At 34.4% G+C, this 27,067-nt stretch overlaps 1 protein-coding gene across 3 annotated transcripts in view; it reads left to right on the forward strand.

The window, feature by feature from the left end:
• Positions 1 to 27,067, forward strand: part of PRMT3 (protein arginine methyltransferase 3) — a 123,955-nt gene that overhangs the window by 42,875 nt on the left and 54,013 nt on the right. For all 3 annotated transcript variants that reach the window (XM_038569256.1, XM_038569257.1, XM_038569258.1), the window contains one exon: positions 22,955 to 23,033. In XM_038569256.1, coding sequence (XP_038425184.1) covers positions 22,955 to 23,033 — 79 coding nt within the window. The remainder of the gene's footprint in view (positions 1 to 22,954; positions 23,034 to 27,067) is intronic.

Consider the following 27,067-nt stretch of genomic DNA (forward strand, 5'->3'; position numbering starts at 1 on the left):
GAATTTGTGTCAGTACTCTGATTTCTTTTATGAATTGGGTGAAAAGGTGTAGATTTAGTTATATATAATTAAAAATCCAGCGTCTTTTTAGAGACTACAAACGGTGCTTTGGAGAAAGCACATTTGAGACTTTTACTCAACAATAATTTAAAATAGTGTCACCTAATGTTGGCTTGACATCCTTATTTCTCCAAGGACCATTTTACTTTTTTGGAAAAATGCATCTCTTAAATTACTCCAAATCAAGATATAAGCAAACTAAGACAGACTTTACTAAACTTTCTATCACCTCAGTTGAATGTTTTTGCATATCTGGTTATAATTAGTTGGGTAGTTCTTGCCCTGCCTAGCAGAATTATACTTCTAGATACTGATATTCTAGAATATTCATTTTAAAATCTGAAAAATGATCTAGAAGTACTAATATTCAATTGAAATCTTAGAGCCAGTTGATATAACAAAAAATTAGCTGGATGAGTGAATTTATGAGATCGTCACATTTACAGTATGAGCATTATTGAAAAGCTGTGCTGGTCTTGGGCTTACTAGCCCTCGGGTGCATATTATACTCTTCTCCTGCTTGCTTCTGTACAGAAGGAGGGCTAAGTCTGCAGGCTGCTTTTTTCTATGCTCCAGGGATAGCTGTCTTCCATGGGGTTTGGGAAACCCAATGGGGAACACTAATGGGAGATTTAAGAAAGGGAGAAGCCAGGCATTTCTTTGTTTCTGTTTGCCTCTAGTTGTATTGCTGGCAGAGGCTATTTTTTTGTGTGACTCCAATTCGCACTGGACAAGTATGTCATGATTCCAGTGTCCACTGTGTGACTCTGGCCCTGGACTCTTGTAGCAATGCTTCTTCATTTTGTCTCTCTAGCTAAGAATGGTAGCTCCTTCCTGGCATCTGCTAATGTCCAGTTGTCTCAGTCCCTTCTTGATCACTTACCATATCTTTTACCCTTTCTGTAACCAACTTCCTGCATTAATTTTTCTCTGTTTTCATGACCTATGGTTTCTGTTCTTCTAGATGCAATTGATGTAAAGGATACCTTTCATTTTGGATCACATTGGTCAGATGTGATCTCTGCCTTTATTAGGAAGGCATTGTAACACAAACAATCCTGAGTCACTAGAACCTGGAATGAAAGGCAGTGGTTTGGAACCAAGGTGCTTTCAGAAGACCTCCACTAGGGAGAATAAATCAGTATATTCAGGAAGTGTTAACTAAGAATTTTCCTTACTCCTCTTCAGAAAGGTATAACTTAAGATCTTGCATTATCTTACTGTCTCCCTTTCCTTATAGGCATCCTTGGAATTGAATTCTAGCAGATTGTGTTAAATGCATTAGATGGAGACATTGTAAGACACTATAATTTATGGCAGTTACTCTTAGGCAGTCAACTTTGGATAGCCTTATTTCTCTAATGAAATTTGCATTAAGCTTTTTAAGTAAGCTTGTGCTGGAATGTTTTGAGTCAACTTTGGAAATTGGCAATATCAATTATAGTACCTTCTATATCCTATAAGTCTTCTCCTAAATTGGGTACGTCTAGGATTTCTGAGCTGAGTAGCTGGAAGATTCCAAAAACCTCATTAAACAGGAGCAGGTATGCTTTCTAAAATATATCCAACATTTTTCAGATATTCCTACTTTGGCTGAAATGATGGGCAAGTGGTAAATGACTGAATATTTGAAATCCATTTTAAGCCCACATTTCTATGAACCAGCATTTTTTAAAACTAAAATATATTGCATAGAATCCTGTCTTTTTTTATTTTTTTTAAATTTTTATTTATTTATGATAGTCACACACACACAGAGAGAGAGAGAGAGAGAGAGGCAGAGACATAGGCAGAGGGAGAAGCAGGCTCCATGCACCGGGAGCCCCACGTGGGATTCGATCCCGGGTCTCCAGGATCACGCCCTGGGCCAAAGGCAGGCGCTAAACCGCTGCGCCACCCAGGGATCCCCCTTTTTTTTTTTTTAACCTATGGTGGTAATATACAAAAGTCTAGAAAGAAACAGTTTTAAGCCATAGCATATAATTTTTCACCCTTTTTTGAAAAGTATTTTCAACAAGGAAGGACAAAAAATATACCCTGCATAAAACTTGGACTCAGATGTTTAATGGACTTGTAATGCACTGTAGCAATGTAGGCATCATATGTTGCAGAGATGTACATGTGTTTTCTTCTCCTGTAGTCCACTAAGTATTCCATGTTAATCTAGATACATTTTTTTTTGTCTACAGCTATTCATGAACTTTGCCTTTATCTTGGAGGATATTCTTAATTAAGAATGTTATTTTAAAAACCAAATCAGGGGATCCGATCCCTGGGTGTTTCAGCGGTTTAGCGACTGCCTTTGGCCCAGGACGTGATCCTGGAGTCCCAGGATCGAGTCCTGCGTGGGGCTCCCTGCATGGAGCCTGCTTCTCCCTCTGCCTGTGTCTCTGCCTCTCTCTCCCTCCCTTCGCTCCCTCCCTCCCTCTCTGTGTATGTGTGTGTGTGTCTGATGAGTAAATAAATAAAATCTTTTAAAAAAAAAATAAAAAAAGAAGCCAAATCATTGCTGTTAGCATATTATTTAATAAGCCATCATTTGCCTCTTAAGAGTTAAGAGTTTTCAGATTTAGGCTTCACTTTAATTTTACATTTTCATTTTTATTGAATGGAATTTCTATTTGATAAAATTGTTATCAGTTAAATAAATAACTGGTATTAAACAAGTGATTAAATTAACCAATATTAAATAAATAATATTTTACCCACACCTACAATAATGGGATATCTTTTGTTCATATTTAATACTCTTTATTGTTGATAAATAGCACTTCAAGATATCATTTAAAAAATATGGCTTGTGATTTGGCTTATTGACAATTCATAAACTGACCACAAAGCCTGTCATAGGTCACATTTTAAACTGGTGGATATTAAAAAAAATAAATAAACTGGTGGATATAGAAATGTTTTTGTCACCTTTCGTTTGGTCTGACAGTGGAGCCATGGCATTTCAGCCAACTGCCAGAAGGATAGGTGACCTTTACTGATCTGTTTTTAACAACACAAATTTTCAGTTGTACAGGTGTGTTTTTGCTTTTCCTCTTGGACAAGAAATATGCTAATGACCCAAATGTAAGAGTTTTTTTAAAAACTCATATATTTTTTTATTTATTACTCTGAAATTTTTAAGCAAAATAAATTTTACAAATTTAGTATGTATAGTTTATTTAAAAACATTTCCTAAATAATCTCAAATGTTCAGTGGTTCAAGATACGAAAATATAAGACCTACTTCCTCCCTAACTCTATGCCTCTTGACATTTTTTCTTGCATTTTTTATTCTTTCATTGTTCCATTAGAGAAAAAGATGTCTTTTCACTGCAGGATTTCTTGTATTTAAAAAAATTTAATGAAAATTAAAATCAGTATTAAAAAAATCAGTATCAGTTTAAAAAAAAAAAACAAAAATATGTGACAGAGCTACATAAAATGAGCTGTTAAGGGGCACCTAGGTGGCTCAGTCAGTTGAGTGTCCAACTTTTAGTTTCTGCTCAGGTCATGATCTCATGGGCATGGAATTGAGCCCAAATTGGGCTCTGTGCTGCTCACTGTGAAGTCGGCTTCAGGTTCTCTCCCTTGTGCTCTTTCGCTCTCTCAAATAAATAAATAAGATCCTTAAAAAAAAAAAAAAAAAAAAAAAACTGTTAAAAATGTTCTGTAAATGACAAAGATCATGGTTTTAATGTCTTTTTATTTCTATTTCTATAATCATGTTTTTGTTAGTGTATTTCTGGCAGAAACAGCCCCTTAATAGAAGATACTCATGATTAGCAAGAGTAAAATATGTGTTAGCAAATTGTCTTATTTCTCTTAATGTGTTTAATCTTCCAAATCTGGCATACTCTAGTAGTTCTTTAAGACTCCTCTCAGACACCACCCCCATGAGGCTTTCCTGTTTGTTACTAATGCTTAGTATTAGTAAGTGATGAACAAATATACACCATAAGAGAACTCTCCCACGTAGAAATTCACTGGCCACAAATGTGATCTGATTTATAATTTTCTGCAGAGCACACGAAGGCCGGGAGGTAGCATAAGATAGGGCTAAGTGTACTGCTCTGGAGTCAGACTGCTTTATCTTGTCCCTGTTTTGCTGCTTAGGTTTGTTCCTTTGGACATGTTACTGAACTTATCTGTGCTTCAATTTTCCTTTATAAAGTGAAGATAATAGTAATACCTACTTCATAGGGGTTTTGTGAGTATTCATTAAATAGATCTAAATTTCTTGAAGCAGTTTCTGCACATAATAAAATCTCGATAGTTAGCAGTAAGTTTTGAAAGTTGTATGATATTTTAAGTACTTTATAACTAATGAATGAGCTGCCTGATTAGGTTATTCAATAAGTAAAACTTGAAAATGATAATATATGTGAAGTGAAGACTTAACATTGGGTGAAGAGCATTCTTAGTACTTCCTCCTTTGTTTATGAGCCCTTTGTTAAAGCACAAGATCTTTTGTTTCCATGACTAGCATTTACTTATTGACCCTACTATAATCACAAAGAAGTATGAAAATCAGTTGAGGGACAGACGCCTGGGTGGCTCAGCGGTTGAGTGTCTGCCTTTGGCTCAGGGCGTGATCCAGAGTCTGGAATTGGGTCCCACATCAGGCTCCCTGTAGAGAGCCTGCTTCTCCCTCTGCCTGTGTTTCTGCCTCTCTCTGTGTCTCTCATGAATAAATAAATAAATCTTTAAAAAAAATCAGCGATAGATGTGGGTTATTAGGGTTGGGGATATTTTTAGTATTTTCTTAATGTTAAGTGAATTAAAATATATTATGTTTCAAGCAAAATTCTGTTGCTTGCTGCCTTGTATACAATTTTTAGGCAATACTGATAACGTAATATTTTTAGGAAAAGTATAAAATACACATTTTACAATAATATTTTTGAGTGCTATAAATATTAACAGTTAAAGTACTTGAACAATGAAACAAACATTGTGGTTTATAAGTATTTTTTTCACAGATATGCTGACATCTGATTTAAGAAGAAAATGAAAAGTAAGAGAATAAAAATTAGGAATAATGTATGATTATTTGTATAATTATTTTCTAATATTTCAGTTTTATATGTATAATTATTTCAGTTTTATAATATTTAGTATTTACATTTTAATTATCTGAGCTCTTAACTACTCTCCAACCTCTCCTTTATTTAATAATAATATTTTTTTAAATTAGAGTTCAGATCACACTCTGAGGCCATTTTATTTCATACACTCACAAAGAGAATATTTTGTAATAGTAGGATCATGTTATCAATAGGGAATATGTAACCCTTTGAGAAATCCTTAAAGTGGGTCTCAGGCTATTTTATAGTGGTAGATATATTTAAAAATTTAGTAATATACATTATTCAAATTATACTCTATTTTCTATGCTTAAAACCAAATCTGAGTGAAAATATTTAGTGCTTTAAGCAAAGTTGTTTATATTAAAACAATTATGTATTATGGGTAAACTTTTACTTTTAAAATCTAATATTTTAGGTGTTTAATATCTTTTTCATTAAATTTCTGGAGATTGCCTTTGCCAGGAGATTCAGTGTATTATGTATGATTGATTTGCTTATACTATTTGCTTCTTGGCCCTTTGCCATATTCCGTTTTAATGTGCTTCTATTATGTCCTATATGAATTGCTTTTTTAATAAATCTTTTTTTCAGTAAGTATATTATTCTGAGGATAAGTTATTCCGGAATATAAATCAATTGCCCTTAAAATTTTTTTCACTTAAGCTAGTCAGAGAACATGAAATACTTAATTTTAATTTCAAACTCTAAAATTCTGTAGCAATTTAGGGGCACCTGGGTGGCTCAGTCGGTTAAGTAGCTACCTTCAGCTAGGGTCATAATCCCTGAGTGCTAGGATTGATCCCCACATCAGCTCTCCCTCTGCCTGCCGCTCTGCCTTCTTGTGCACGCACGTGTGCGCGCGCTCTCTCTCTCTCAAATAAATAATAAAAGAAATTCTTTAAAAGAAAATAAAATTCTGTAGCAATTTGTAAATTTTTCAGTAATGCTGTTTACTTCTACCTAAAAGTGAAATCTCCTAAAATTTATAGTTTGCATTTTCAGACATTGGGCATTTAATATAAATACCATTAGATTATCCTATGTAACTGAGTTGACACAATTGTAATTACTAGAATAATTAATGTGAAGTGATTCTGTTAAAAATTGTTCATGAACAGATATTTGATTCACAAAAATTGAGTAGATATATGCCACCAATTTGTAATAAAGAAAAAACTTACCCTATATACCTCAACCTGGATTTGAGAACCTGCCAATCATATGTTTGAGAAATAACAGATTAGATATGGTGTGAAGATTTGGGAGGGAAAAGGCATTATTTGTGTTTTTTTTTTTTTTTAAGTGGAATGCAAAATTCTCACAAATTTTGAAGATAAAACATTAGCCTTCATAGCTTTTTGAGCCCTCACAGGGCTAATTTTAGTAAATCCTTCCTATTCCCTTGGGAGTTACAATTCATTCTCTTGCTTTCAGAGATTCTTTAAGGGACAGGTTTAAGAAGCCATTACTTACACTGCTTTTTGAAACTGATTTTAAGGGATCCCTGGGTGGTGCAGTGGTTTAGCGCCTGCCTTTGGCCCAGGGCGCGATCCTGGAGACCCGGGATCGAGTCCCGCGTCGGGCTCCCGGTGCATGGAGCCTGCTTCTCCCTCTGCCTGTGTCTCTGCCTCTCTCTCTCTCTCTCTCTCTCTCTCTCTCTCTCTATCATAAATAAATTTAAAAAAAATTTAAAAAAAAAGAGACTGATTTAAATGGACTTGATGAAGATAATTGTCCTCTGAGGGTTTCTTCTCTTGGGGTACAGATCTTTCACATGTTATATTTTCTTTAATAGAGTCTCCAAATTGACAGAATTTAGATGGCAGAACTATGAAGTCATTGTTTAGTTAGGTGAAGCAAAGATTTTGGGGCAGGAGTTAGAGTAAATGTTGATTGGTTCTTATGAAAGAATTTTTTTTGACCTTTTTTTATTAGATTTTGTAATTTGAGTAAATTTTTTAGTAGTAGTGATATATCAGTTTGGTCTGTTCCATTTTCTATTCCTTCTCATTTATACAGTTTTAAATACTAGAATATTTATTTGGGAATACCCAATTTAAAGTAACTTGCAGTTGAATGAATGTGAGGCTAGCTGACCTTCTCAGGAATTCAGTCTTTAGCCTTACTTCTATTAATTTGTGTTTCTATCCAATAAAAGTAAGTGACCAGAAACAAACCCAGGGCTTAATCTAGTCCCTATTATTAGGAAATGACATGTAATTTGTCTTGATCAGTTTTGCTAAAGGTTTGTCACTTATGCTCTTTTCAAAGAACCCAAATTATGCCTTTGTCTGATTTTTCTGTGGTTTTATTGTATTGATTTCCATTTCAATCTCTATTATTTCAGTTTGATTTGCTGCTCTTTTTCTAGCTTCTTGAAATTGAAGCTTAGATCATTGTCCAGCTTTTTTTTTTCCCTCGTATTTGGCATTTGAGACTAGTATTTCTAAGTACTGATTTAGCTGAAGCCCACATTCAAGTGGTTTTTGAAAATTGTCCTGAGTATTATTTTTTCCTGAATTATTATCCTTCATGCTGTTATTAAAAGAAAAAACAAGTATTATCATATTTGAGAGATAATCTACCATTAATAAAACAAAGGCACTGCGTTCTGGCTCTCCACATGAGCTGATGAGGTCTTCTAAGGAACCCTCATTGCAGAACAGTAAACTTTGAAGAGACTACGTTTTGTATTTTTTTCTTAATGGACACCAGTTTTGACGTTATTTTCTCTTTCCTTGTTCAGTTCTATTGTGACTACTGTTTTTTAGAAGAGAAAGAACACGGTTTTATTATTAGATAAGCAGTAAGCCAGAATATGATGTGTGCATACGCAATCATTAAGAGATTCCAAAGACGGAAAGAAATCACATTCTTTTATATAGACAACAGTTACAACCCATTATAAGCATGTTCCCAAGATAAAAAATAATAAATATTGTGACTTTTTAATTGCTAGTTTGTTTCCATATTGCTACATAACCAGAGAAGGAAATTCTAGAGTGCAATTGTCTAACAGTTTGAGAGGCAGCACATAATTCAAATACTTAACAGTGTTTAAGAACTAACAGTTCTGACATTCAGTGTGCTTATGGCTCATTTTGGCATTCTGTGAAATTTCAGTTAATTTCTTTTGGTTATCTTCCTGTTGGGGATTTTTATCTTTTTATTTTTCTGAGAGACTTCCTTATTTATTCTTCCTTATTTATTTGTTTGCCAGCCTTGTTAGGGCTCTTCTTATATTTTCTACATCTCTGGTTTCTGGGCACATTAATAGAATTTAACTCTGTCCCCCTTGAAGTCAGATATGGTCCTGTGACTTTGGCTGGTGAAAGTCACATCCAGACAGAATGTTGAACGTCCATTCCACAGCCTGCCATACCCCTTTCTATGCATCAGTTACTGTGGAAGCTTGTAATAATATGAACCCTCTGTCAGACTGACTCCAGAGTAATATTAATAAGCAATGATTCTTGTCAGATGATAACGTGCAAAATAAATCTTTTTTTGTTTTCAGTCATGATTTGGATACTGTTTGTTAATGTAGGATAATGTAGCTTGTCCTGATGAATACATAATCTATCAGTTATGTTTGTTAGCAGTACATGGCTTGTCATTGCATTATTTTTTGGTGTGATTTGATGAATTGACATTCTTAATATTTAATGTATTAAGTTTATCAGAATTCTTTTGAGTTTTTGTATCTTGTTTAATAAATCTTACAGAATTGCCATTACATATTTATTAGGCTTCCCTATTTTCTATGCCTCTTACACTCCTTCATATTTTCTATTGTTTTCACTTTTGGGGCTGTATTCTGGGTAATTTCTTCAGTTCAGTTTACCAATTCACTAATTTTTTCTGAAGCTTTTTCGAATTATCTGTTAAACTAACCCATCTACTGAGTTTTATTTCAAATGTTTTTTTTTTTTTTTCCTACTTCTAGGAATTCCTTTTGTTCTTTCAGAATTTTGCTTGCTTGCTACTATTATCTTCAAGCTTCTTTTATTTTTTATTTTTTATTTTTTTATTTTTTATTTTTTATTTTTTTAAGCTTCTTTTAATCTCCTGAATCATAAACAATATTCAAAGTTTTGCAGGTCTGCTTTTGCTGACTGTTGTTCCTACTGGCCTTCATTCCTAGTGCTTGGTGCTTGTTTATTTGAGTGCTTAGTACTATTTGATATTCCGCTGTATATTTTCTAAGGAACTCTATCTGTGGAAAATTCTTTGGTGCTTGGGTTTTACCCCCAAATAATTTGGCATTTGATTTTGCTGTGTAGCTGTGACATTTATAGATGCAGACCACTATTATTTATTGTTCTTAATTTTTAAAAACATTTTATTAGGGAAAATTTCTAATGTAAAAAATTTAGAATGAATGTTTCAGTGAACTTTTTGCACCTATCACCTAGCTTCAACAATTATCAATATTTTACCATTTTTGTTTATCATTGCACTGTTGTATTTTTTGGCTATATTTAACTGATAAGAACCTTTAAAAATGTTTGTATATTTATTATACCTTTATTCGTTATGTCGTTGAGACTAACAGAATTACTGATATAGCTGCAATTCCATGGTATAAAAAAAAATCCTAACAATCAGTCTATTCACACTACCCTGATTGCTTCATGAATTTTATATATATATTTTTTACATTTGATTTCTTTGAATCAGGATCTGAGTTATGTCTGCATGTTGCATTTGATTAATTTGTTTCATAAATTTTTTAAGCTTTATTTTGAGATTATTTTAGATTATATCACGTGCAGTGGTAAGAAATAATACAGAGATGCCTTGTACTCTTAACAGTTTCTCTCAATGATAATATCTTTAAAAACTATGGTGCAAAAAAGTGCAACCAGGATGTTGATACTGGTACCATGGGATATACAACAGTTTCATCAGTACAGGGAGCCCTCCTTTTATCCTTCTATGGCCACACACTCTCTCTTTTAGTCCCCAGCCTTGACTTCTGGCAACCGCTAATCTTTTTTCAATTTGTATAATTTTGTCATTTCAAGAATGAGATGGAATTGTACAGTGTGTGACCTTTTTGGATTGACTTTTTTCACTTTCCCTGGAGATTCATCCAAATTATTGTACATATTAATAGTCTCTCCCTTATTTCTCAGTAGTATTCCATGGGATGGATATACCAAAGTTATTTTAACCATTTCACTTTTGAAGAATATCCAGTTTGGAGCTATTACAAATAAAGCTATATGAACATTTGTGTGTATAATTTTGTGTAAACATCAGTTTTCATTTCTCTCAGATATACATAGCCCCGTAGTTAGTCATATGGTAATTGCATGTTTAGTTCCATAAGGAACTGGCATACTCTTTCCAGAGGGGCTGTAGTATTTTATATTCTTACAGCCGTGTGTAACTGTTCCACTGGCAACATCCATCTACATTCTTGCCACCGTTGTATATTGTCACTATTTTTTATTGATTCTATCCTGATAAGTGTGCAGTGATATCTCATTGTGATTTTAATTTGCATTTTCCTAATGGATAATGATGTTAAATATCTTTTCATATGTATATTTTCCTTCTGTATCTTCGGTAAAATGTCTGTGTTCTTTGCTCAGTTTCTAATTGGTTTATTTACTGCTGAGTTTGATAGTTCTTTTTTACTAGTTCTGTATTGGATATGTGGTTTGCAGATATTTTTTCCAAGCTATAGCCAGTCCCCTTAACAAGGTCTTTCACAAGGTGAAAGTTTTTAGTTTTAATCAAGTCCAATTTATCAATTTTTGTTGTTATGGATCATGCTTTGCTATCTAGTCTAAAATCTATCGTCTGTAGGTTCACCTCCTTTTTTTTTTTTCTTTGTACCATTCTTTGAAGGAACTGGGTCAGTTGTCCTGTAGAATTTTCTACATTCTAGATTTTAATGATGGCATTCTCATGGTGTCATTTAACTTGTTTTTCTATCCCCTATACTTTTTGTAAACCAGAAGTCTAGGGTCCACAAATAGAGGTTTAACAAATTAAAGTTGTTTTTCCCCTCAGAATACTTCATGGGGGGCAGTGGTGGTTATTCTCTGTTGCATTGAATCAACGGACTCGGGTGTCTGGTTGTCTTTCTTTTATGTTAAGGTTGATCAGTGGCTTCTGGAGTTGTCAGCCTAATCTATTTATTGTAAACCTACTCAATGGTTTTAGGGGCACCTGAGTGGCTCAGTTTGGTTAAGCATCTGCTTTTGGCTCAGGTCATGATCCCAGGGCCCTGGGATCGAGGCCCACATTGAGTTCCCTGGTCAGTGGGGAATCTGCTTCTCCCTCTCCCTCCCCCAACTCCCTCCTGATCTTGCTGTCTCTCAAATAAATAAAATCTTAAAAAAAAAAAAAAACAAAAAAACCTACCCGAAGGTTTTAGAAGCCATTGAAAATAATTTCTTGGATTCATTATTTCATTAAAAGTTGCAAAATTGTGATATTCTACATGTACCATTTATTCTCTATTCATTAGCTGAAATTATTCCAGAAATACTTTCTCTCATCAAATATTTGGTTATGAACTATAGTTTGAATAGGAAAAATAGAATAAAATCTCAATATTTTCTATTGCCATTTTCAGAGTAATGAATTGTCATTGGAATGTCATTGCTTGTATGTATTTTTTTTTTTAGTGGACAAATGTAGCTATTTTTTAATATGAAAAATTATGAGCTTATACTGATTTTTCCAAATTAAGATTATGGAATTTTTACTTAAAGTTTTTAATTTTATATTTGTATTTCTTTATAGCATTATCCTAAGATAATGCTAATTACTTATTTGCTTTATCATGTAGTTCCTTAAGGTAGTTTCCCAAATTTTATACCACCTTTACTACTAACAATAAGGCTTCTAAATGCAGTTGAAGATTTCTTTGTAGTTTTTATTGTTCTAGAATATATCTCATGGGAAATGTACAGTCTAAATACTGTGTTTGAAATTCATTTTTGGAGTAATTCTTTTCACTGGTTAGGTAACCAATTTGACATTCAATCAGATTTATTTCCTTGTTCTTAAAGGGATATTGCTTTTTTATTTGTTTAATTTTGTGTTATAATTTTGAAGAAATGATGTGATTCCATTTCTTTTGTTCCTTAGTTGAATAGATCACCTTTTTTTAAGCTTTTATCTAAAAATATTAGATATATATGTATTTATATTTTCACTCTTATGTTACACAACGGTTAGCATACTTTATACATTGATATATGTGTGTGTGTATGTACTCTAATATAATTCTCTTAAACAAAAGTGCTAGCTAATGCTTTAGTTGTAATTTTTAAAGTAGACTAATTACAATTAATGATTTTTTTCAACTGGAGATTGGGAACACGGTTTTAAAAATTAATATTCATTGAGAACTTGGCTGGCTTAGTTTGTAGAGCATGCAACTCAATCTCAGGGTTGTGAGTTTGAGCCACATGTTGGATAAAGTCTTTTTAAAAAGTAAAAAATTAATATTGCATTTCATGCCCTTATCCTTGGAACCTGTTCTGTAACTCTGGAGTAAGACCTGTATATACATTTGGAAAGATCTTGAGATGATTCAGTTGCCTTTTTTTTTTTTTTTTTTTAAGATTTATGTATTTATTGAGGGGCGGGGGTGCATAAGCAGAGGGAGGAGCAAAGGAAGAGGGAGAGGGAAGGAATCTCAAACAGACTCCCCAGTGAGTCTGAAGCCTGCTGTGGGGCTCCATCTCACAGCCCTGAGATCTTGACCTGAGATGAAACAAAGAATCAGACACTCAGCCAACTGAGCTTTGATAGGCTTCCTTATTGGACCGTTTGTTGCAGTTTGAAGAAAAGAACCAATTTGACTGTCAGTCTTCTGTTCATTAAGTGAGAGTGCCATCTAGTGGAGGATAGACTTTTAAACTGATAGAAGTTTTTCAGACTTTAGAAGAATTTGCAGAAGGAATTCTCTCCTGTGCTGTTAAGTTCTCCAAAAGTCCATGGCATTAAAAAGTGAGAACTTGGGGATCCCTGGGTAGCTCTGCAGGTTAGCGCCTGCCTTTGGCCCAGGGCGCGATCCTGGAGTCCCAGGATCCAGTCCTGCATTGGGCGCCCGGCATGGAGCCTGCTTCTCCCTCTGCCTGTGTCTCTGCCCCTCTCTCTCTCTCTCTCTCTCTCTGTCTCTCATGAATAAATAAATAATATCTTAAAAAAATAATTTTCTAAAAAAAGTGAGAACTTGTTGTAAGATATAAGAAGAAGGAAGGGGACACCTGAGTGGCTCAGTGGTTGAGCATCTGCCTTTGGCTCAGGGCGTGTGATCCTGGGGCCCCGGGATCGAGTCCCACATCAGGCTTCCTTCATGGAGCCAGCTTCTCCTCTGCCTATGTCTCTGCCTCTCTCTCTATCTGTGTCTTTCATGAAGAAATAAATAAAATCTTAAAAGAAGAGGAAATAGTTTTGCAGGAGTAGCAAGCACATAATAGTTGCTTAATATATGGTAGCTACTACTATTATTTTCATTCTTCTTACATGGAAGGTAATGATCAAGTGAAATAATAATGAAATAGGAGCTGTTCTAACAAATATTTATTATATACACGTAAAGTTTTATTAATTGCTTTTTGACTATATAATAATACACAGGATTGCAAATTTCATCTTGTCTTTACCTTACCCTACACTGAATTTCCAACAAAATCTGTTACCCATTTCTAGTGTATCCTTCCTCTGAAACATTATAAGTTATGTATCTCTAACCCTTACAACATTCATTCATTTATTTAACAAATATAGTGTGGCTGCTGTGTTCCTGATGCTATTCTAGGCAGGATAAGCAGTGAACAACGTAGATGACAAGCCCCTCCCTTGTATTTAATGTAGGGTAAGCGCATATTTTGTGTATTCTGCGTCTTGCTTTTTTCATCTCTTTTAATTCCTGTTAGGACTACTGTAGGTGCATCCCACAAATTTTTCGTTGAACTCCAAATATTACTCTGTAATCTCTGCTTTGATGAGTGAATTATTTAGAAGTGTGTTTAATTTCTAAGCATTTGGAATTTTTTTTGGTATCTTTCTGTTACTGATTTATGGTTTAATTTGATTGATATCATAGGACATACTGTATATGTTGTCACTACATTAAATTTGTTCACATTTGTTTCATGGTCCAGAATATGGTTCTGTTTTGTTGAAATGTTCCACATTCATCATATAAATGAATGTATATTCTGCTATTGTTGAATTGCTGTCACATAATTGTCAATTGAGTCAAATTGGTTGATAATATGACTCAGATCTTTTAAGTGTTTATTACTTTAAGTCTACCTGTTCTATTAACTATTAAAAGAAGAATAATGCAGTTTCTACCTATAGTTCGGGAGTTGTTTCTCATTTCATTCTGTCAGTTTTTGCTTCAGATAGTTTTATGTGGTTGTTAGGTGCATGCACATTAGAATTGTTACATGTTACTGATAGTTTGGCTTCTTTATCATTATTGTTCTTTGTTCCTGATACTATTTTTGGTCCTTTACTTTACCATTTTTCTAATTAATTCTGTACTATTCCAGACATGTTCTAAACATTTATAAACAGATTGGAGTGTGTGTTCCTTTTGCCTTCCCCTAGACTATTGCATGTTACATAATAATTAATGTAAATCTTCCTTTAATAAGTTATGAAATATAACATGCACAGAAGATTGCATAAACTTATAGACACAGTGTAAGAAATAGTTATATAATGAACACCTGTATCAAAATATAGAAAGCAGCTGTCAAGTATCTTTTCAACTTTCTCAGATATCTGTATATACTACCTTCGCCTTCAAATGTCTTTCTTATATATCTTTTCAAATATCTCTTAACATCTTTTTATTCTATTAGAACTTCTTTCTGACCACAGAGAGGTTACCACTCTTCTGACCTCTGTAGTAATCATTCACATGCTTTCTGTATGTTTTTGCCACTTAAATTTACATTCCAAACCAGTATAGTTTGTATTTTCCAGTTTTTGATATTTATATAAATGTAATCAAAACCTAAGTATCTTTTTGTGTAAAGAAATAACTTTTTGCATACTTCACTAAGTCATGTTTATAACATTCATCAATATTGCCAGTGTGGATAATTTGTTCATCTTCATTTCTGTATATTCTATTGTGTAGATTCTGTTCATTTCTGTATATTCTGTTGTGTTGATTATTCTGTACTTGGTGGACACTGGATCATTTCTAGTTCTTTTACCATGACAAATAATAGTGCTGTCATATACAGGTACATGTATACTGTTACACTTAAGCATGCTTTTCTACATCTGTATTTAGAATTAGAATTGCCAGATAACAAGGTGTGCTGCTCTTGTGCTTTACTAGATAATGCCAAACTTCTCCAAAGTAGTAAAATTTTTCTTTATTGTTCCATAGACTTGTCAGCGCTGGACATTGTATGACTAGCCACTCCACTAGTCAGTAGTACTTTCTATTTGTGTTTGAATTACTAGTGAAGTTCACCATCTCTATATGTGATTATTGGCTCTTTGGATTTCCTGATTTGTGAAGTAATTCTGTATAATTCTTTGTCCATTTTCCTTTGGATTGCCTGTGTTTTCTTAATGACTATTCTTTCTGGGAGGTAAAGATAGGTGTGTGTTTGATATCTTTTCAGACTCTGACTTTTTATTTTTTATTTTTTTTATTTTTTATTTTTTTTTAATTTTTATTTATTTATGATAGTCACAGAGAGAGAGAGAGAGGCGCAGAGACACAGGCAGAGGGAGAAGCAGGCTCCATGCACCGGGAGCCCGATGTGGGATTCGATCCCGGGTCTCCAGGATCGTGCCCTGGGCCAAAGGCAGGCGCCAAACCGCTGCGCCACCCAGGGATCCCCAGACTCTGACTTTTTAATTCTTTTTATGTTTTTAGATGAGCAGAGGTTCTGAATTTTAATTTCCTTAGACAGTTGTGGGAATAAAAATTGTCAGTCGTTCTAAGGCAGTTTAATGATAACGGATCAAAATCTTAAATGTGCATGTCCTTTAATCCAGAAATCCTGCTTTAAAGAAATTTATCTTAGCCAAAAATGTGAAACATTGAAAAGATGTCTTTGTGTGTGTACATTTACATGTATTTTTTTCTTACCCCAGTCTATAGTAAATAAATGCAAAGTATACAGGTATTCTTGTTGCTTGATATCTCAAGCACCTTACCAAGTATGTAATTGTAATATGTCTCAGTCATTGTAGAACTGTCAGTAAGAAAGTACCTTACCCAAAAGGATTTTACAGTTTTTAAAATCTCAGTAACTTCATTATCACATTCATTAGTACTGGCACATTTTAAGTTGAAAGAGTCAAGGGATAGACTGGGGAATCATTGAGAAAACTATACAGTTCAGGTTTTCAGCGTATACGGCTATAATAAATATAATGGTAAAATAGAGGTTACATGATATCCTGTAAAAACTAAAGTTTTGTACATTTTTAGCGAAGAGCACTGTAGATTAGGAGAAAATGCTTATCTAAGTACTTTTTTGATATCTCTAGAGCAGTGGTTTTCAGTGGCGAAGGGCATCCAGTTTCGCCCACCTTAGGGATATTTGGGCATTGGGAAATGTCTGGAAACATTTTAGGTTTCTACAGCAGGCAGTTAGGGATGAATTAGGGATGAGAAAGAGTGCTGGTGGCCTTTGGTAGGTAGAAGCCAGGGGTAGTGCTGAACATCATACAATGAACAGGATTGCCTCTACAATAAAATACTATCTGGCCCAAATATCAGTAGTGCCATGGTTGAGAAACCCTGCTTTAAAGTTCTTATTTATATGCATTGATAATAACTTCTAAATAAGGTCATATTATAAAGGACCCCTGACCTAGTATGAGACATCAAGGAAGATTTTCCTTAGAAGATGTCATCATTGAAAATATGTTTTGTCACACAGATATACAATAGATATATACAATAGATACTTCCTTAACCAGTCTGCATTTAATTCATCGAATTGATGATGTTCTGCATTCTTTCTTTATAATGTGCAGGATTCAATGACTAAACACTTAAAGCTGATAAATTACCTTTGGTGTGCTGCTCCTCTTTTGCTCCTAATAGTTATATGTTTACCAAGAGCTTATTGTGTTTGTTTCCCTGCTTCTTTATATATTATCAGTTAATATTAACATAGACTGTTGAACAAGATCATAAAAAAGATACTTGTTGAATAAAGTAGTGAGTAAAACATTCGTGACAGACTAGAAGTGGGAAGCAGAGGATTAAAGAATTCAGAGATTCTCCACTTGGCAAGATACCTTTAGATTCTTTTTTAAAATAACCAAAACTGGAAATTACATGGAATTCGTTGAGTATGATTTCTACAAGGAAGATTGTGAAGATCTTAATTCATAGATTCACTCTTAAAGGGTATTAGTAAACAAATCTACATTTATTTGTATTTTTTTCTTAAAACGTATTGTTTTCAACTAACAACTAACTACTAACTAGTAGTCCTGATCAGTTATATCTACAGTAAATTTTACAGAATTGAGAGTAGTATTGGAAAAAACTATCATGAAATACTTATGCTTCAGAAATATACTAAAAATTGGGTTTAGATTTTGTAGCCTTGCTTATTTGTTAGAAGTAATCTTTTATTTTTATCTTTATATAAATTCAATTATCGAGTATTTGTCACTCTTTTTATTTGTAACTCTCTTCTGCCTCTTTTTTGACTCATTAATTCTGCCTGAGAGTATATCAGTAACTCACTTATTCATACTAAAAAAAAATAGGAATCCCTGGGTGGTGCAGCGGTTTGGCGCCTACCTTTGGCCCAGGGCGTGATCCTGGAGACCCAGGATCGAATCCCACATCGGGCTCCCGGTGCATGGAGCCTGCTTCTCCCTCTGCCTGTGTCTCTGCCTCTCTCTCTTTCTCTCTCTCTCTGTATGACTATCATAAATTTAAAAAAAAAATTTTAAAAATTAAAAATAAATAAAAATAAAAAATAGGGAAAACCTTATACTGAAGGTATCATTTATCATTAATCTTTTATCATTAATTTAGTCCAAGAAGATATGAGAAGACATTTTAAAAATAAGGTTCCCATTTCAATGAGTAATGTTAATGTCTCTGTCCCTGATTTGATCCAATGTGTTCTTTTGTAGTAATTAATTTTTGAAGTATAAATGAAAATTTTAATTTTAAAAAGTAAATGTCACTTTGGAAAGAAGAGTGCCCCATGAGCATCATGGGAGAAAATATTGGGTATAATTCTCTTCCAGATGGCACCCCTACAGGTGAGGCAGCAGCCTGTGAAATTACAGTCTGAATTACACTGCAGATGAGCTGGGCATTTGGAGCATCGCCTTCTGATATCAGTAATAAATGACTTGGTTCAGAACCAAGGACAGTTCCCAGGAAATGAAAGGCTATTCTATCTCTTAGGGAGCCTATAGTAAAATGAAGTTTAGCAAAGTGGAAAGTTGAGAGAAAGGACAACAGCAATACATATGTGAATCTCTTCATCTGCTCATATTTTAAGCTAGATGTATTAATTTATCTCACAGATGTCATATATTGATTCTACATATATTCTAATATTTGCATTGTTTTTCTAAACTGATAATTTTCATAATGGATGGTGGCTAAGAGCCAGTTGGAAACTAAGCTATCACTCTGAAATATTATGAATCATATGCCTATTATAAATTCTAATCTTGTTTAATATGCTTTATGAGAAATTTTTCATTTCAGAACATTTGAGTCCTTAATTCCAAAGGTGGTATAATACAAATACTAAATCTTATTTTCAATTAGGTAAATCAATTTAAGAAGCAACATAGTATAGTTATTCAGAACATGACTGTAGTTATACATAAGACCAAGGTTCAGATTCTAAGTCATTCAACTATTTTTGTGATTATGAGCTGTTTTTTTAAATCCTATGGTTTTAAGCTATTTAACTTTTGTAGGGATCTCTGGGTGGCACAGTGGTTTGGCGCCTGCCTTTGGCCCAGGGCGCGATCCTGGAGACCTGGGATTGAACCCCACGTCAGGCTCCCGGTGCATGGAGCCTGCTTCTCCCTCTGCCTGTGTCTCTGCCTCTCTCTCTCTCTCTCTCTCTCTGTGTGTGTGTGTGTGTGTGTGACTGTCATAAATAAATTTTAAAGAAATTAACGTTTGTAAACCTTAATTTCCTTATCAGTTAAATGGAAATAACAAAGTGCTTTAGAGAAGAAATAAAAGTTAATCCTTGTAAAGATACTTAATACAATAAAACTCAACAATTATCACTACTTTTTAAAAAACAAAACAGCATTTAAAAATAAGTTTTAGGGGCATCTGGGTGGTTCAGTAGGGTAAGTGTCCAACTCTGGATCTCATCTGGGCAGATCTTCTTCTCATGGTTGTGAGTTCAGGACCCACATTGGGCTCCATGGAGCCTATTTTAAATAAGAGGGGGAGAGGTTCTTAAAATAACCAGCTTTATTTTGTCCCAAAAAAATAACAAAAGGCAGGTGCTGTTTGATTTTAACAAATATGATGATGTGTGATATTAGTAACTCTTATTCTTGTATTCATTCAGAAATTTCTTAATAAGTTCCTGCTTCTTCCTCATACTCTGCTCCTCCCCACTCTCCACTCCTCCCCCCCCCCATGTTCATGCTTTCTCTCAAATAAATAAAATCTTTAAAAAGAAAGGCACTCCTCTGAGACTTAAATACAGGAGTGCACCTTTTTCATCACTATACTATTAGTACTGACCATAGCACCAGTTTAAAATATGTTGCAGGGAACCCCGGGTGGCGCAGCTGTTTAGTGCCTGCCTTTGGCCCAGGGCGTGATCCTGGAGACCTGGGATCAAATCCCACATCGGGCTCCCGGTGCATGGAGCCTGCTTCTCCCTCTGCCTATATCTCTGCCTCTCTCTCTCTCTCTCTCTGTGTGTGACTATCATAAATAAATAAAAATAAAATAAAATTTTAAAAAATAAAAAATAAAAATAAAATATGTAGCAATTTAATCTCTGGGTGGCTAATAATAACTATCATAAATACAGTAAATAAGCATGTTGTTAGAAGGAGCTACTTTTAAAAAAATTTTTTTACAGATTTTATTTATTCATGAGAGACAGAGAGAGGCAGAGACACAGGCAGAGGAAGAAGCAGGCTCCTTGCAGGGAACCCTGACATGGGTGAGACTCCATCCCAGGTCTCCAGGATCATGCCCCAGACCAAAAGCGGTGCCAAACTGCTGAGCCACCCGGCCCGCCCAAGAAGGAGCTACTTTTAATTACTGATGGAAAGGCTTTTAGTTTATTTGTAGTACATGGAAGTAAGACACTTAGATTTTTTGCCAACTGCTGTGAAAGTTAATATTAGAAACTGTTGACACAGTGCCAAGTCAGTGACAAACTAATTTTTTTTTTGCCTCCTTCCAAAGAAGACTGGACTATAATGAATTCTTAGTGTGTATCAAAATATGAATTAATTTAACTTTATTTTAATGTTTTAACATGCGGTAATCTTGCAAATAGGGACTGTTTTTTCCCCAATCTATTAACATGTTTTACCAGCTGATCTTTTTTTCTTTGTGTGTGCACACATATACATAGTTTTGGCTAGTCTGAGAAAAGATAGAAGACTTCTCTTTTGGGACGCCTGGGTAGCTCAGCGAGTGAGCATCTGCCTTCCACTCAGGGCTTGATCCCAGGTCCAGGGATCGAGTCCCACATCAGGCTCCCTGTGAGGAGCCTGCTTCTCCCTCTATGTCTCTGCCTCTCTCTCTGTCTCTCATGAATAAATAAATAAAAATCTTAAAAAAAAAAAAAGATTTCTCTTTTAATAATTGCTTGGGATCAATTAAAATACACTTTAATCAACAGATGAATGCTTATTTATAAGTAGTAGTGTGCAGAGATCTAAATGAATTAGGTCAGATTGCTAAAGATTTCTTACTGACTTCCAAAGTTCCTTGTTGTTTCAATATACAGATGATATTAATAGTGAACAAACTTGTAAGAGTACACATACTACTAAGATACTCTAACCAGAAGAACAGTTTCCACCAAATCCTTAATTTTCCTACTATAAACAAATTAATAAAAGGGCTTTGTTGCTAAATCTTTCTTTTGTAGACAAGTATTTTCTTCTCACTGAATTGCTGTGTTGCTGGGAATGGGTAAACATCAGTGTAGACTTGCTAGTGGTAGTTTAATTAGGTTTTTTAAAGTGATTGAAGCTTGTGAGCTGTAATTGTCTATACATTTAAATCTACTGTTGGGATCCCTGGGTGGCGCAGCGGTTTGGCGCCTGCCTTTGGCCCAGGGCGCGATCCTGGAGACCCGGGATCGAATCCCACATCGGGCTCCCGGTGCATGGAGCCTGCTTCTCCCTCTGCCTATGTCTCTGCCTCTCTCTCTCTCTCTCTCTCTCTCTCTCTCTCTCTCTCTCTCTGTGTGTGTGTGTGTGACTATCATAAATAAATTTAAAAAATCAAAAATAAAAAAAATTAAAAAAAAATAAATCTGTTAATCTCTCTTGAAAATTATGCATCCCAGGTTTGTAGGTTTTTCTTCTCCTAGAGACCCCTTTAAAAAGTCTTTGTTCATGTGGTTATAGAGTATTCTATTTATCCTGTAAAAACAGTTTATTGTACACAGAACAAATGAGTAAATGAGAACAGTTTTTATTTAGAATGCAGTCATTAGGGCAGAATTCGTGTTGGTTCACTCTAAGCTTTAAGAAAGTGTTTTATGTGCTAAGCACTGTGCTGAGTACTTGACTTTTCCTGCTGCTCTGGGTAGTTGAGGGGTAGGCTCTAGAAGGAAAAAGATTGACTCAAGCTGTCATTGAGCTCTCACTCACGATAGCGGTAGTGGTAAATTTTCTTTTCACCTGTGCTATGATTATCTTTTCTTGGTAGAGGATTCATTACTGGTCTCTAAAATCTGGAGTACTCCAGGGGTGTATTTCATGAACATAGAACACTAGTTGTGCAAGACATTGATAGGTATAAAATAGGGGGGGAAGGAGGTTTATAGTCAAAAAGTGGGTGGCATATAGTTAAGATTTATTCACTAGTCCTCTTTACCATAGTCCTCTCTACCATAACACTTGCCAGAACTATTAATGTGCTAATGTGCGTTATGAATCTCAAGACAAGGGTAAAGCATCTGGTGTTTCTTAAAGATTCCCTCCTTTCCTTGTTTTGTTTAGTTTTGTTTTAACAAAAAAGAAAGTCATTGGGCAGGAAGCTCTTTGAGAAATGTTCTAGTCTAAGGTTTCTTAACCTTAGCCCTATCAACATTGGGGGCTGGACAGTTCTTTTTTGGAGCTTTCTGTGCATTTGTAGGATGTTTATCAGCATCTCTTGGCTTTACCTTACTAGATGCGGATAGCACCCTTCCTTCCCCCTCCCCCCTGAGTTGTGACAGTCAAAAATGACATTAGATATAGCCAGATGTCCTCCAGGGGGCAAAATCTGGTTGAGAACCAATGTCTAGATTAATATTGCAATATTCCAGGGAGTTATAGGATACATTAGCAATTTCTGTCTCCAGTTTTCCTTTTAATAAGGAAGAAACAATTGTCTAGAAAGTGGAAGTACAGATTAAGAAGGTTTAGTACATTTGACTGTAATAAACTTTCTGGGTCCATTTTATACCCTGGCCTGATTTTTTAAGGGTACTTGGAAAATTTAATGCAAAGAGTAATTTCAGACTTTGCAGAAAATTATATGGCAGAGACAAAAAAAACCACACCTTTTATAAAAAGAGTAGCCCAGATATTTACTTTGGTGTACTTATGAGGATATTGATTCTATATTTCTAAAATACTTTTTTATGTTTTTTTTTATGCAGGGCTATTTTCTTCTTTTTGAATCTATGTTAGATTCTGTCCTTTATGCAAAGAACAAGTACTTGGCAAAAGGAGGATCGGGTGAGTATAAAATTCTAGTTTTAATAATGTAATTTTAGTCTGGCAGAACCAAGTGAACCTTTGGATTTCAAATAAACTATGCATGACTGAGAAAGTTCCCAATAGAAATGAAAGATGTTTCCATTAGATGAAGCTTGAAGACAGTTGTTTACTATATTGTTGATAGTAGAACATTATAGAAGATATGCCAGACTCCAAGTTAATGGTATTTTCAAGAATGCTTTGTATAAAAATACTAATGGTAGTACTAGCTTTGGAAGCTATTTGATGTTGAAATCAAAATCTAACAAACTCCTTTTGATTTTTAATCCTTATGACATTTAGCTCTCTATTTTTTTTTTTCTTTTTCCTTTTTTTTTTTTTTTAATTGTTCAGTAGAGTTATCTCATACTAGGTTGGAAATGACCTACTTCACTGGAAAATTTTCCATGACTTCACTACATATATAAATCTGTCATCTCTGTGATTTAATAAGAGCCTTTAAAAAGTGACTGATTTCTACTAAGTTTATAAAGTGCAGCATACCCAATCAGTATTTTTATACTGGATTATCAGTATTTTTATTGGATACCAATAAAATGAAATACACCAAAAATAAAAAAGCTTTCTCATGTTAATTCTGTATATCGGAGTAAGATGGTGTTTTTATAACCCATCTGCTACAAACAGTTTCAGGGCAGGGATTATGTTTTGTCCATCTTTGACTCTTCAACAAGCTCTACTGCTCCTGGAACATAGAGCATCATGTAAGATTATTGAATCAAATCATTAAAACTGAATTGAATAGCATCTGTCTCCCTTCATTCACCTCTCCCTGCACTTTCACTTTCTCAAAGCTTCAAGATCAATAAATAGTTTCTGTAGTCAGAGTAGAGTTGATAAAATTGTTATGTAAAGGGGGGGCCTGGGTGGCTCAGTCGATTGAGCAGTTGAGTGCCTTCAGCTCAGGTCCTGGGATCCAGCCCACAGTGGGCTCCCTGCTCAGTGGGGAGTTGGCTTCTCCCTCTCTGTCTGCTCCTCCCCTCCGCTCATGTTCTCTCTCTCCCTGTCTCAAACAGATAAATAAAATCTTTAAAATAAAATTGTTATGTAAAAAAAGTAGGTGAAAATGAGACATTTTGAACTACTGATATAAAGCACTTGATCACAGTTGTGCCTCCTGCCCATCCATATTCTGTGAAATCACTTTGGCAATTATGGTACGGTAAAAATCAGTGAGGCCAAAACATAAAGCACAGAAAATTCTCCAGTATAATAGAATTCCTCTGTAATAGCTTTTAAATGGTTTGCCTTTCTTTTGCAAAATAACTCATTTGTTTTATCACTACATTTTTTGCAAGCATCTCATGATGTGTTCCTGATCTCTGACATGAACCTGGCTAGAATTTAGATAAATATACTTTACCCTGTAGAAGTTGGCTATATTTTTCTATAATTGCAGTGTTTTTTTTAAATGACTGTTCTACTTAATGACTGAAACTAATATTATCTACCATTTGTTGATTGTCTACTAGCTGCCAAATACTATACTTTTATTTACATTATTACGTCTGTAATCCTCACAACAGCCCTTTAAATTTGAGAAACAAAGGCGTCCTAGAGGACACATATTAAGTGATCAAGCCTTGACTGTTTTGTTTTTTTTTTTAACTGAGATCTGCCAATTCCAGTATTTGTTTTCTTTTCTGTACTCCTTTTTTTTGTTTCCCTACTAAAGTGCACTTTATTGAGTCTGATTCTTGCCTTGAAGTTCTAAGGAAGATTCAGGTAACTGTTTCCATACCTCCCTGAATGCTATTCGTTGATCTTACTGAAGGACTGACAGCAACTTAATACATTTAAATTGAATTCTCGATGAAATTCATCAAGAACTTAAAGCATGGGGGATCCCTGGGTGGCTCAGCGGTTTAGCCCCTGCCTTTGGCCCAGGGTATGATCCTGGAATCCCGGGATCAAGTCCCACATGGGGCTCCCTGCATGGAGCCTGCTTCTCCCTCTGCCTGTGTCTCTGCCTCTCTCTCACACATCTCTGTGTTTCTCATGAATAAATAAATAAAATCTTCTTTAAAAAAAAAGAACTTACAGCATGAACATAATGAGGTTACAGTTGATGGAAGAGTAGCAGAGTATTTCGCCTCACCAGGGATGAAGTGGAAACTCCTAAGTCTAGTTCTTTTCATATTTTTACAAAGCTAGTACTAGCACTGAGGTAATCTGGAGGTGTATTGAGGAGAGGTCAGCATTTAACTGCCTAAGCAGTGCTAATCATTGAATATTAATCAGTCATCTAGAGGCTCGTTTTTTCTGTTGCAAAGTTTTCTTTGTTTTTCTGAGACAAAGATTTAAGTAGTTAGTAGTGCAAAGATTTTAGAAAGAATGACTGAAATATGAGAGAGGGAAAATATTGAAGATTCATATAGAAGCATGAAAGAACCACAGTTGATATTTTTATGTGAATTTAGGTTCAATTTATGTCTCACTATATGTACAATGGTATGGAGGAAGTCCTTCATAAAACATAGCCAAAATATTTGTTCTCCCTGTTTTCACCAAGCATATTTGCAGTATTTTGGAGGTATTCATTTACTCCTATTACTACTAATAAAAATAGTTTTATAAAGTTACTGAAAATGTATATACTAAAGATTGCTTCTACTATGTTTAGCTTAGATTTTCTAAGCACTAGTTGTGTTCAGTAATTATATTGTTTTACATTCAGCTAGCCTATAGATGAAGAGGAAAACTAAGAAAAGGATTTGCTGTGGGTGGGCAAATGGGTTAAATAAGTAGTGGGTATAAGGAGGGGCACTTGTGATGACCACTGGGATGTTGTAAGTAAGTGATAATCACAAATTTCTATACCTAAAACTAATATTGCATTGTATGTTAACTAGCTGGAATTTAAGTTAAAAATTGGAGGGAATAGAACATCATAAAAGAATGATGTTCTGTGACCTATACATATTTTTATAACTAAAATTAAGACAAAAACAAATTATGTTTTAGGATGACTACATAGAATGTAAATACTTTACACCCTAACAATGTCAAATAATACATCTTACAAAACTTGGAAAGAAAATGCAGAAGGCAAATGAGAAGAAGTGTATATACTTGAGTTGCATTATCTTTAATAGCAGGAATACATGGAATCTCATTTAAAGCTGACAAGTCAAGTAATAGAATTATAAGCACATTTAGCACTACAAAGTTAATATTAAAATAATATTTTTGACTAAAATTTAGTGGTGAGGCTTGTGGTGATAAATTCTGTCTATATCTTGATTGTGGTGGTGATTACATGGCATATGTGTTTGTCAAATCACATAGAATTATACACTGAAAAGGCCAAAAAGGGTGAATTTTATTATTGCATATAAATTAAACCTTAATAACAGTGACATTTTAAAAAAGTGAAGTGCCATTTCCTACCTTCAAGGCCATTGAACTATGACAGGGTTTGATTTCTAACTTTTCCAAAAAATATATTAAAGCTGTGTACTAACTCTGTGACCACCTCAATGTTTGCTGCACATATTATCAATACATATTTGAATTTAAAAAAAATACGAGAAAAGGGAAGGGGAGGAATAAATAAATATACTAATTTTATCATTAGACATGATAGGAGATTAATAAATAGTGTTGAAAATAGAGAACTAAAGGTATTCTATAATGTAATTACAAAGTTAGCTACTAAAACAAAAACACAAAACTTCCTAAATATAGAACTAATACTTAGAAAAAGTCAAAATGACCATGTAGTGAAATACTTAAACACAAAACAAAAACTACAGATACAGAAAAGATAACATAAAATGGTAGAGTATGACCAAAAAGTTTGTAGTATCCACAAATGTGAATAGGTTAAACTCACCTACTCAGAGAAAAAAAGAATTTGAGTTTGGATCACCAAAAAAAAACCCTAATTCTGTATACTCTATAGAGGCACATCTAAAACAAAATTATTTGGAAATATTAAAAGGATAAAAAAAGATAGTTAAGTACATCCCCCAAAATGAAAGTAGCAGTCA

Source organism: Canis lupus, chromosome 21, assembly GCF_011100685.1.
Source record: "Canis lupus familiaris isolate Mischka breed German Shepherd chromosome 21, alternate assembly UU_Cfam_GSD_1.0, whole genome shotgun sequence".
Taxonomy (NCBI): domain Eukaryota; kingdom Metazoa; phylum Chordata; class Mammalia; order Carnivora; family Canidae; genus Canis; species Canis lupus.